Source organism: Artemia sp. Qi Xiang Cuo, chromosome 19, assembly GCF_049724085.1.
Source record: "Artemia sp. Qi Xiang Cuo chromosome 19, ASM4972408v1, whole genome shotgun sequence".
Taxonomy (NCBI): domain Eukaryota; kingdom Metazoa; phylum Arthropoda; class Branchiopoda; order Anostraca; family Artemiidae; genus Artemia; species Artemia sp. Qi Xiang Cuo.
The window spans coordinates 27,762,204-27,774,992 of NC_142812.1; the positions used below are offsets into that span (position 1 = coordinate 27,762,204).

Below are 12,789 nucleotides of genomic sequence, written 5' to 3' on the forward strand. Positions count from 1 at the left end.
TTATGAAAATTTGAAGGTTGCTTGCATCTGCACAATAAAGGTCTTACATTTGAGAAAATCTCTTGCGTGTAGATACCTGTCGACCAAACTTCAATTGAACCTCAGTCGTTTAAACTTCTTGGTCACATTTCCGGCAAGCTACTGCAGTGTCCTCATACCAGGTAAACCAATCAAAGTATTTCATGTCGCAATTTTTGTCTATTACGGCTATAGTTTACCGCCCGCTGGCTCGATAGCTTTGCTACCTCACGCTTCGACCCATATCTGTCCCTCGATAGCCTGGATGCCTTCTTGCGATGACAATACTGTATGATTTGAGGCATGAAGAGGGTCTTTAACTCCTGCAACCCTCTCTCGTTCCAACACCAACAACATTGATATCTCTTTGCTGATTACTTTTTAAACTTGTTTTGATGAAGATATGTGTAAGAATTTGATTTTTATCTTACAATAAAGTAATCGAGAAGCACTCCTTCTCCACAACTAATATTTGTTGTTGATATAATTTAATGATTTTATTAAAAAAAAATATCCTTAAGAAACTGGAAATTATCTTTAAAAAAGATGTAAGTTTAATTTTGTTTAAAGATTTCACAGCAAAACTCTTTTTATAAATAACCTAGACATGCATTTGTTTAAGCTCAGTCGTAATTGCAACAAGACAAAATATGAAGATTCTTTGAATAAATGATGAATTAAGATACATCTATATTTAAGAGTACCCACGTGCTGGAGATGGGTGGATGGCTTCAGCCCATACAATAAATTCTGCAGTTTCTAATCCGCATGATTAAGAATCTCCCCTCTCCGTTCACTGAATTCTTTAGTAAACATTTAATCCAAAGATTATTGCACAGAACTATGCCTGGTAAAAAGTTTTTAATAAATATTTAAATGTTGCCTAAAATTTGAATTTTGATGCAACATTTTTTTCATGCATTACAAACGCTTCTGTAATTAACACATAATAAATATGTGTGATTAAAAAAACGAACAAAAATTAATTTAAGAAAATATTTTCTAAATGAAAGTTTTTCAAAGGAAAATAAAGAGTGATACTGAAACCTAAAATAAGCAGAAATAAAGCCATAAAATAAGTCAAACAGAAAACTAGCAGAAATTTCTATGAAAAAATAAATGAAACCTAAATGGAACAGAAATTAAAAGAATAATCAAGACGGCCTTATAACGAACGGAAATTACCACAAATAAAAGTGGGGCTAATGCCTCTGAAAACCCTTAATGGCCAGCGTGTTGTTTCTGCTTTACTTTAGACTATATATATTTTAAACAGCTTTTCTTATTATCGTTTCCAGTAAAGCTAAATGGGAGCAGGTGGTAGTCCCAACTTGATTTTGGTAATTTTATTTGTTTTATGTTTAACACTACTATTGATTTTAATTGCTGCTCTATTTAGGTTTCAGTTTGTCATTAATAGTAAATGTTCTGTTTCTTCTAAGTTTGACTTATTATATGACTATAACTTCTTGCTCCAGGCTGTAATATCGTTTTGTAGCTTTCTTTTAAAACTGTTTTTCGGATTTTGTTTTTTATAATTAATCTTAAGAAAAAACCGAGGGTACGGCAGTTCATGACTAACTCGTGTAAATATCGGATATATTTCGAAATAATATACAGAACAACTATAATGATTATCCATATATTGTTTAATAATGCACATCAAATAAGAAATTCTTGTATTGTGTTTTCATATACTCTAGTCTTGATTTCTGCGCGACTTACTGTGATCCATTTAAGATTTAATGAATGCTGTTTAAATAATTAATTATACTTTACGAGGCATACTTCGTTAACAGACTGACGCTTTATTTGCTCCGTGCTAATCGGCTGTCTTAATGATGAAGCGACTTCTATACATTCTAATCCCTATTTGGCTGTGTGATCATTCTAATTTGTAGGTTTGTAATACTGGCATGAATTGCAACCCATAGTGTTGATCTTGACCTCAAATTGAGACTTAAATGTACCAAGAAAACTTCCTGGCGGAATATAATTTGTACTTGGCTACTAACAATGGTTCAATAACTTGCTAGGAGACCAAAGAAGTCAGCATGGGCTCTACAATTAGATCTAAAGGTTTTAAAGTTCATTAGGTTCCCTCGTTATTATTATAAGAGCTATTTTGGAGATTTCTCACCTTCCACGCCAGCTGAAATAATGTTTATTTATCAATAATTGTGCGCCAGCATCACTTTCAATCATGGTCAGGCATAAGAGTCAAGAGGCTCAGTCAGGCACAATAGTCAAGAGGTTCAGTCAGACGCATGGTCAAGTGGCTGAGGTCCCAAAAATAGTTTCTTTTTTTTCCTTTAGGACCCATCAGAGAGATTCCTCAGTCTATATAGGGTTCGTTAAGATAATGGATTGTTGTGTTGCGTTGAGGACGAAACTAATTGTGGTGCTCCCCATGGGCCTGTTTTTGGTCTAATTTTGTTTCTTGTCTGAATAATGGATTTTAATGCAACTATTATGGTCCTAGCTACTCCTCTGGAAGATTGAGATTCATGATAGAAAACTATATTGTCTGGTTTCGCAGACGGCACACAATTAACCAGAGTTGCCTGAACAAAGAATGTATTCATGATATTAACTAGGAGGTGCGTACCTAGCATTGAGTGGCTTCAATTAAGCAAAAGCAGAGGGGGGATTAAATTTTTCAAAACCTAGGGGGATAATCTTGTTATTTTTCAGGATTTTCAACAAAAGTCCCCAAAAAAACCTATTTTTCAGTGAAAATACTGAAAAAAAATAATTTTTTTAAATCTTGGGAGGAAAAATTTCAGAACATTGAATGCCAATCTGGGCCCCCCCCCTCCCAATTGAAGCCACTGCTAGGATTGGATGAAACTAAGGACGTTCTTATTGAGTCATAAAAAATTACAGCAGTTTCTATAATATTTCTTACAACTAAATCACGATTAGTACACTCGAAATAATTCGCCCACATCTCCTTGACACTTTTATTTATCACTGATTGAGGCCCTGTTCCTATCTTTAACTGGGACAAGTCCAGGCTAACTACTTCCTCCCAATTGCTTCCCACCAATGTAACATCTTGCTATTATGCCGTTTGGCTACATCTTCCAGATCCTCCGCAATTTTATCCATCGCCTCCATTTCAATCCTCCTCAATTCACACTTTAATGTGTTATCTGCTTCCCTGACTTGCCTCTTATTCTCGTAAGTTCGATCACTCAGGATAAGCGCTTACACATTTCTTGTAGGGGGTGGGGGTGCTATGCCTCGCTTCCGTGCTTTGCTAAAGAGTTTGGGTTACTATATAAGTGAGCAAGGCACAGATGTTTTGGATGAATGCAGAAGATGCATTGTTAGAAAAGAGTGAAGTTGCGCAGAATTTTTTTGTGAGTTTGAAGGGTTTCTTAGCTATATGGGTGGGTATCCAGTGCGTGATCTTGTATTGGCTGTGTGATTGGGGTTTTGTTAGTTTGGGCATGAGGGGATAAAATGGATTTAGAAGGACAATTAATTTTATTTATTTTTATTATGTATTATTCTCTCATGGGCTTCCTGACAAACTCAACCTTTGGGGGAAGCAGGAATGTGTAACTTTGTTTTATTTCATTGTGTGTTCCCGTTTATTACAAAAAGGACAAAATATGTAATTCGATCGAAATGCTAAGGCCGAAGCTTTCTTTTCCGATAGTCAGATAAGTTGGCTATTAATATGCTAACAAATATGTCGTTCGGTCACACGCTTATCAAAACCGCAACGAAAATTTACCAATTCAACCGTAAAAAAGCTTTAAGTTTCAACACGGCACGCCTTTCTGCAACTTTGTTGTTTTTTACGAAGGATTTACCTTTTATACGTACGCTGCCCTTGAGGTACCATATGGTTTTTTTATGCATTATTCGTTGGTATAGACGTCATCTAGGAGGGGTGGGGGGTGGGGACAAAGCCAAGGATTTCCAAGACTACAAGACTGAAGAACATAGAAACTTATCGATGTTATCCATAGAAGAAGGGTAGTAGAATAGAGAGCCGTAAAAGCAAATTAGCACGTTCTCTGCCTAGATTTTGCTAGGACGTTCTTTGGGACCAGTTTTTGGTGGAATTTCTCCACTCCTTTGAACTTGTTTATTGCAGAAGCTCCCTTTTTTTCCTCATTTTTTCCTTTCTTTAGCACATAATCTATGAATCTTTGCGCCTTCGATGAGAGAGAAAGCTTTCGTTTACTGGCACTTCTCCAAATGGTATCCCTGCTGCACAAGTATAAAAACGTTTTAAAAGTTATTATCTGTTGAAAATGGCTCCACGTCACGTCTTTTTGGAGGGGGGAGGTAAGAATATTGCTTTGGGCGGAGAAACCCCTATTTTTATGTCAATTTAATGAAAATTTTACCTTTTTATATATCTTCTACAAATTTTCATTTCAAAGGGTTTTGGTTCCACTGATTTCTCCATAATAGTCTTTGTTGGTCTATATCAGCTACCTGTGCTACCCATTTTTAACTACCCATCCTCTTTCCTAGTTTTATCAGCCCAATTGATTCTCCGTGGTTTTCTTATTAAAAAATTTGGTTTACTAAGATTTGAACCAAACCATCTATGATATAAAAAAGACTTAACAACAAAAATAAAAGTTGCAATTTACTCGAAAATTAATGTCTTTGGTTATTATATTTTGTTTGACTCCATTATTGAAGGTCAAAAAAATATGTGGTCTTGAATGAAAAATTTAACCTAAAGCCTATTAGTTAGCTAAATTGTTTCCTGATATTAGAATATAAAAAGAAATAGAAAAATAAGAAGTTTTTTGTCACCTAAAACTATAAAAAGATCAAGGTCGTCATTATTCTTGAAGCGTAGTTATTGCTGTCTGCTTTCGAACCTCTTTTAACGCAATTGATTTTAAAAATTAGTTTGGCTTATCCTTGCAAGTAAGACTTGCTTCGCTTGGCTGGGCTCGCATAATGTCATTCCAGTTCGAGTCTTCTTTAATTTTCTTATTCGGTGATTTATTGCTTGGTGCCTGTATGTTGGCACTTTTTGTCACCTCTCTCCGCTGGCTCAAGTCTTCAGCCCTCGGTAATGACAAACTATGCAACTCGTGTGTTTGTCACTCTTGAAAAAAAATCTATCAATGGGAAACTGATTTACTTTCATATATAAATAAACCAAAGATAAAAAAAAAATAACAAGCCCGACTATTTCTATAGGTAGACCATTCAACTCCCAATAGTAAAGTTGCAGGTTCGAACTTGGTGTTGATTTTTTTTCCGTCGGTAAAAATAAAAATCGAGGATGTATTCCTTTTTGAGTAAAAGTTGTATTTAGGGTGTAGAAACAGATGTTAGCCTATTTTACGCCTCCAGATGGTATAAAGAATGTGATTTAAAGGGATGGGGATCTTTCCTCTCCGTAAATGAGTATTTTCTAAAGTTATAGTTTCGGTAAGTCTACCTTGTTTTATCTCACGATTTCGTAATTGAGTTGAAACCCTTCTACAATAGTTTTGTTGGGGGAGGGGGGGAGACAAATTTTAGGTGTATTTGGGGTGATTTCTCTGATATTCACAAAGAAGCATACGCAATGTTTTTTTTTGCGACTGTCGTCCTGCAGGCTTCGCCTTGAATCCCTCCGAAACAGACTTCTCGGAGCGAGAGCTTCAATTGCAACTTTGCCAGCTTTGTAATAACTAGAGGAATCTAATGCAAATGTTCTAGTTAGAGATAAAGAAATGTTTGCTATATTTCCGGTGCTGATGAGTTCGGAGGAGGCAATTTTGGATTTTATTTTTGGTTAGTGAATAGCCATGACGAGCTGATATATAATTCCGTTCTTACTGAAAAATCCTGCACATCAAAATCAATTACTTACCATAGCTACGTCGCCGATTCTAAAAAAAAATCGATCGATTGGTCAATTGGTATCGAAAATTGATCGATTGGTCGATTTCACATAAATGGATTGGTTTGTTATAACAATCTATACCGATATTGTTTAATTAAAATTGTATATTTTTCTTTTACTTTACAGTGTATTCTTTCAAGGTCCTTAATTTTCATATAAGAAAGTAAATTGACTTTCACTCTCACGTTTTCCATTGTTCTACACAATAGAAAACTCATATCTCTACTCCAGCTAGTCAATGACTTTTGCTGAGTCGGTAAAAGAGAATCTTGAACGTGGAATTAACCAAACCGTAACTAATTCAGCTCATATGCATTTTTTTGTCAGCATTGGAATGCAGTATATATCAGAGAAATAACAAGTTGCCGGATTTGTTTATGGTGAAGCATGTGCCGATATGTATGTTAAATAGGAATAATGAATTGAATTGATTACGGATACTGCTTGTTCTCCTTATAAGTACTCACGAATCGTCCTAAATTGAAAACGCGTTGATTGTAAAAAAAAAAGTTTTAAGTGACTCCAGTTCAAAATTATATTTTTAAAACAAGTGATTTACTGAAGAGTGAAAAAGAGGCCTCTCCCGACGATTAAAATTTAAAAATTTGAGAAATGACTAGGTGTGCTAGAAGACTGCCACCCCCAAATCCTTCGCTATCTGAGACGGTTTTGATCAACTCTTCGTCATGAGGGTTGCAACTCCCAAAACACCTGCTCCTGTCTTTGAATAGGCCTCTCTTTCAACAGTTACCGACAGAGGCTTTACAACTTTAGCAGCCAATACGCTCGCGACTCTAATGTCTTGTAAAGTATTTAACATCAATTCGAGAAGCTTTTCCGGGTATCTCATTTCTTAGTTATTTGGGCATTTATGTGTCAACGATAGCGGTTCCGGGGGGGGGGGGCTCCGGGGAATAAAGTGAGTCGTGGGAAAGGGGTCGGTCCCAGGCCTGGAACATACGTTACAGGAAAGTTATATTCTTGGTTTACTTCTAAAGGCAGTCCATCGTTCTCCTTCTTCGTAGCTAGTTGTTCTTGTCCTACCTTATTTTCTCTATGTGTATCGTCACGTTATTCAATAAAAACCATGTACCGATGTGTATCGTCTATCTTTGGAATTTACGTAAACCATTACATCTGCCAATACAAAAAGGGCATAAATAGAGAACTAAATAGAGGTTTAGAGAGTGGTGGCAAGCGGTTAAAACTAGTGGAGCATATATCACTAGTGGAAAGCTTCCAAGTGACATTTGAGTGACCGTTAAAAGTACTTACGACATCTTACGCTAAATACTGGCAACATATTGAAGAGCTATTTCGCCCGCTACCAAAATTGCTTGTGGTATTGAGCCGTAAATACTGCAAAAACTGATAAATAAGACATCGAAACGTTACGAGCTATTGAACTTTCTTCTATTCAAAGTGCCTTCTTGAAAAATACTTTCTTTTAAATGAACATTTTGAAATAGGCTGTTATACAATGCCTAGTATGGATTTCCTCACGATAGCTTCTACCTACTAATTCAAATTTCTACAACTGAGAGTCTCCGGTCGATTTCTACCTTCACTTAGCCATTCTACGTTTGGTGTTTTTTTTTTACCTGATTTTATAAAGTCGACGTGTAATCTACAATTTACAGTTTCCAACCAAAATTTAACATTTTGAATTCGATAATCGAAAATTAATTCTCAATTGTGACTACATTTGACGCTAGTGATTTAATTGAGACCAACTGCAATTGGATTTGGAACAGACTATCTTTCGTAAGTAATTTACCACGGTTAAACAACCCAGTAAATTTTATTAGACCCTTGTTGTTAGTAGTGAAGTTTATGGCCCAAAATCTGGCGTCCGTAATTAAAAAAAAAATTGTGTTTAAAACAAATATTTAAATTTTTAGAGTAATTGCTTTTCAGATTTTTATTTCAAAATGTCAGTTTTTATTCCTATTCTCGATCCGGCGGAAACTAGATATAACAAAAACGTTGCTTATGATTTTGTAAAACAGTGGAGGGAAAATGGCATATTTCCATTTATTTTATTTGACTCCCCTCGATTATAAATTTGTCAAGTTTAAAACGTGGGTTACTTGTAGCATATGCCCCAGGCAAAATAGTAGGCAAAATGGTTGCAGAGTTTGTAGGCGTGGCTCAATTGAAGGATGAAAGGGCATATCTATTCTATAGAAGGATGCAAAAATTAGGAAGGTCATGTAGGGTGTCCTTAGAAGCCAGGGATGATGGTGTAGTCCTTCGAAGATTTGCTCTTAATTTATTCAAGGAGGGGATCAGACCGTCCTACAAACGGTATTTGTTAGAGAATAGTGCAGCATTTTTTTTTGTTTAGGTGATGAGTAAAAGGCTGCAAAGTAATATGAGAAGATAGAACAGATAGTGGGGAAAGGAGACACGTCTTCTTTTTCCGATGAATTTTTTCCCCGCGCTGACGAGGGTGAAATTTGGACTCAATGATAATGAGAAGGCACTGCGAGATGGTACTGATTCCTCGCAGGGAGGTTTGGCTACCCAGGAAAAGGGAGCTGGTTTTGAGGTCCCGTGGGATGGTACTGATGCCTCACGGGATGGTTTTTTTTGTTGCACTGCGAGATGGTACTGATGCCTCTCAGGTCGGATTCGCTACCCAGGAAAATGGAGCTGGTTTTCAGGTCCCGTGGGATGTTACTGATGCCTCACGGGATGGATTCGTTGCTCTGCAAGATGGTCCTGATGCCTCTCAAGGTGGTTTGGCGACCCAGGAAAAGGGAGCTGGTTTTGAGGTCCCGTGGGATGGTACTGATGCCTCACAGGAGGGTTTTGTGGCACTGCGAGATGGTGCTGATGCGTCGCAGGGCGGTTTGGCTACCCAGGGAGAGGGAGCTGGTTTTAATGTCCCGCGAGATGAGGTTGATGCCTCGCAGGACGGTTTTGATGCCCCATGGGATGAAGTTCTTGTTGAAGAAACAAGGACAAAATTGGAGAAAATACCATGGTTGAAACATCTTGTCGATGGAATGTTCATGAGTGATGGTGTATTATACTGCAAATCCAGTATGAATGGAGATCTAGAATGTGCACAAACACCAAAACTAATGATCCCCGAAATGTTGATTTACACTACGATTAAATTAGCTCATGAACATCCCCTAATAAGGGCACATTTAAGTAGCCAAAAGACACTACAAAATCTTCAGGCTTATAGTATTTTCAAAAATATGGGAAAAAGAGTAGACATAGTTTGTAGAAATTGTCATGTGTGTCTCTGGAAAAATAAATTCCATGAAATCCCCCATCCACCGTTAGGTCGGAGTGAATATCCTTCTCATGTCGGTCACATGTGGAGTATGGACACTGCTGGACCATTACCGAAAACGGATGAAGGGTTTGATCATGTAATAGTATCTGTAGAACATTTCACAAAATTTGTTGTTCTTGAGAGTGTAAAGTATATTTCCGCAAAGTTGATTTTGAAGTTTTTAAATGAAAAAATTATTTCTTATTTTGGGTTATTTGATATATTGCTCAAGGATAAACATGCAAGTTACAGTTGCATGTGGTGGAGGATTTCTGTGCTAAGCACGCCTGGAACTTCCGTTCCAGGAAAGTTATATTCTTGGTTCATTTCTAAAGGCAGTCCTTCTTTCGCCTTCGTCGTAGCTAGTTGTTCTTGTGCTACCTTATTTTCTCTATGTGTATTCTCACGTGATTCAATAAAGACCATGTACCAACGTTTATCGTCTATCTTTGGTATTTACGTAAACCATTACATCTGCCAATACAAAAAGGGCATAAATAGAGAACTAAAGAGAGGTTTACCGAGTGGTGACAGCAGAGGTTTACAGTCTCTTCTTGCATCAAATACCAGCAGTGTCATTTTTTAATTTGTTCTTTTAATCATGTGACAGTGTACAATTGTTAAAAGTCACTAAGACATCTCTGAAGTGCAGTGCTGGTGACAGTAGAATTTTTGGGAGTTGCAGCTCTTCATTGCGAAAATCTGAGCACAACAGTATTCCACAAAAATCATAACATAATAAAATAAATGATAAGACATAGGTACCAAGACAAATATTTTATTTTGATCGTGAAGTCCAATAGGCGGAATGATAGATGAAACACGATATCAGAAGGAATAAAGAAACATTTACGGAACAGATTTTACAACTAATAAGCGTGCCACGTCTGCCGTTCTCTCATTTGTAGATCATTTGTAGGATGGTAATGGTGACGCAATTACCCAGCTAAATAATTGTTACTCAGTTACCTAAGAGAAATAATAATAATTATTTTTAAAAAAGATATTAACATGGACAAGCACAAACGATGGTATTTCAAGATATGTGGACAGAATAGTATCATTGCATCAAAAATGGTGATAGTTGATGTGTGCTTTATGTACAGATATAATCTTAACTGAAGATAAATTTGAATACAATACTACCGATGGATTAAATTTTGGAAAACAAAAATAATTTTTTAACGAGTTTTGTTTCCTGCTATAATTAGGCTACATCTGCCATACTTGTTGTAGCAAATTTTTAAAAAGCGTATTCAAAAATTGTTCCGGACGCTTATCTAATGACTTTGCAAATATAAAACTTATTAATTGAGCGAATAAAAAAAAAAAAAAAAAAAAAAAAAAAAAAAAAAAAAAAAAAAAAAATCAATTTTCAGCTAGAACAATTCAGCGTTGTATTGAAGATATTGCCAAAAACATTGACGAACAGATCAAAAATTATTTGTTACACAGTGGCGCAATTAGTATAACAGCTAAAGGAAGTACATTCACTAATAAACTGTTTTAAAATAAAAGTTTCACTGGCCCAAATTTCTCTTTAATATTTGTGTTTTAACTGATTTTTATCTACAGCCGAAAGAGGTTGTCGATCCCTGGCATAGGGTGTACGTGGTGCCACCAATTCCCCCTCTCTGAGTCTCATTAATATTTCCGCATGTTTTCAAGTTTAACCTTCAGCTAAGGCCTCCACTACCATTTAAAAAAACGACGGTTTTATTTAAATAGTTTAAAGAAGTTGCTCAATGCTTAATCATTTTCTTAGGGTTTTTGATGTGAAGGTTTACTTTTGAGTTTATTTGTCTTAAATTGTTCTTAAATAATTGCAGAATGCTTGGGAAACACATTACTTGGGCGAACAACCCGTAATTGTCAAAAGTGTGTTTTATAAGCTATTTGAAAGGCTCGATTCATTTATGAACAGATAACAAAACACCTTTTAAAAGTAAGGTTCTGTTAATTTTATTATTTATTACATATGCCAGTTTCGCGTGTTAAGACTGTTTTGAATAAAAAAAAAACAAAGCAAAAGAAGTTCGGGGCATGCATTTGAACCAGTGACCTCGGTATTAGAGGCTACTATAGCCTATATCAGAAATACCAATTCACGAAAATGTTGGGGGCGGCAAATTGTGTTTTTCAAAATCTGGGGGAAGGTCAATCTTGCTTTTTCACCGATTTTTTTTTATGAAAATACAAAAAAAGGTATTTTTCTGTAATAATACCAAAAAAAGTGTTTTTTTCAAAATCTACAGGGGACAATTGCCCCCTACGTCCATGGCGTTTGTGACATCCATAAGCAATTTGGCTAGGTACTTGTGCTTTGGACGTGATTATCCGACGGTAAATTATAGCCTGAATTGCACATTATTATAATACTATATTATCGTAATCCTATTTTCAAATGGTAATAAGAGCTTTATTTTGGGCTCCGGAAGTTCTTGGTAAATTAAGCCTTTTCCAACTAATTCCCAGTGCCGGACTAGTAGTGGAGACTTGTTCTGAGGATTAGTGAAGCTCTAGGAAATGTCACTAGGATAAGTATGGTACGAATGGCAGACCAATATTCATTACATTCATAAAAAAAACTGTGACAGCGTTTGGCTTGCTGCATTGATTCAAATTGTTTCGCTCTTTTAGATTCTTTCTTGGCTGTGTCGGAAAGGTGAATCGTCATTAGCTGTGTATCAGAGGTTCCCTGAAAATCTAACAGATTCGAGAAATCAACAAAGTACATTTACAAGATTCTATGTAGCAGCTATTGTGAGTTATCACTTTTTCTCTTCTTTTTTTTAACCCTAATTGCATTGGTCAGAGTGAATTTTAGTTAGAACAATTCCACTGCCCTCTTATTTTTACTGATAAATCAAGTTGGTAATAATAGGGTGCAGACATAGGCGCCCATAAGGGGGGCAGGGGGCGCCCCCCCCCCTGGCTGAATGATGCTGCCTTAGTTTTATATTTTTGTTCTGAGATTTCTATTATATAGCATTAAAAGTGCCAATTAGACCAGGTTTGCCCCCCCCCTGCAATTCAGCTTATGGGCGCCCATGGGTGCAGAATGAAATATGCAGAGTTGTAGAGGCTTGATTTTTGTGCCAATCGCCCTCTTATCTATTGCCCTCTTATCAATTGCCTAATTCTATTCCTTTAAGGACTAAAATTTACTTAACATATGATATTTAATAGACACCTAAAAGTCATTGATTTATGTGATTATAGGTACACACATGTCTGGCCTTAATGTAGAAGGTAGGGTCAAATTATTTTTCCTTGGGTAGTGTCGAAATACTAAGAATAATTGTAGGACTATATTATGCAGCTTCAAGGAGGAGTCTTTTGAACTCATCTTGAGGTAGAGTTTGCCCTCCTCTTGTTTTCATATTTGTATGTGACTTTGTTTCGGCTTGTATTGGAGATACTTAAAAAGATGTAAACAAAGGTCCTGAAATTGGAGATTTTTAGAAGATAGAAAATCCATAAAATTTAGCTGACAGGATATACACATATGGAAGCCTTGAAAATTATTCGGGGAAAATGGAAGAGCTTACTGATTGTCAAGTTTAGAGACACGGTGAAGGGATCTCTGCTCATTCTTTAA

General features: G+C 36.2%; 1 protein-coding gene across 1 annotated transcript in view; it reads left to right on the plus strand.

Annotated features, from left to right (window-relative positions):
- The window catches only part of LOC148940683 (uncharacterized), a 212,574-nt gene extending 199,785 nt beyond the window's left edge, over positions 1-12,789 (plus strand). The window contains exons 10-11 of the mRNA XM_089105039.1: positions 11,829-11,951; positions 12,679-12,789. Of these exons, the coding sequence (XP_088961165.1) occupies positions 11,829-11,951; positions 12,679-12,789 (234 nt within the window). The remainder of the gene's footprint in view (positions 1-11,828; positions 11,952-12,678) is intronic.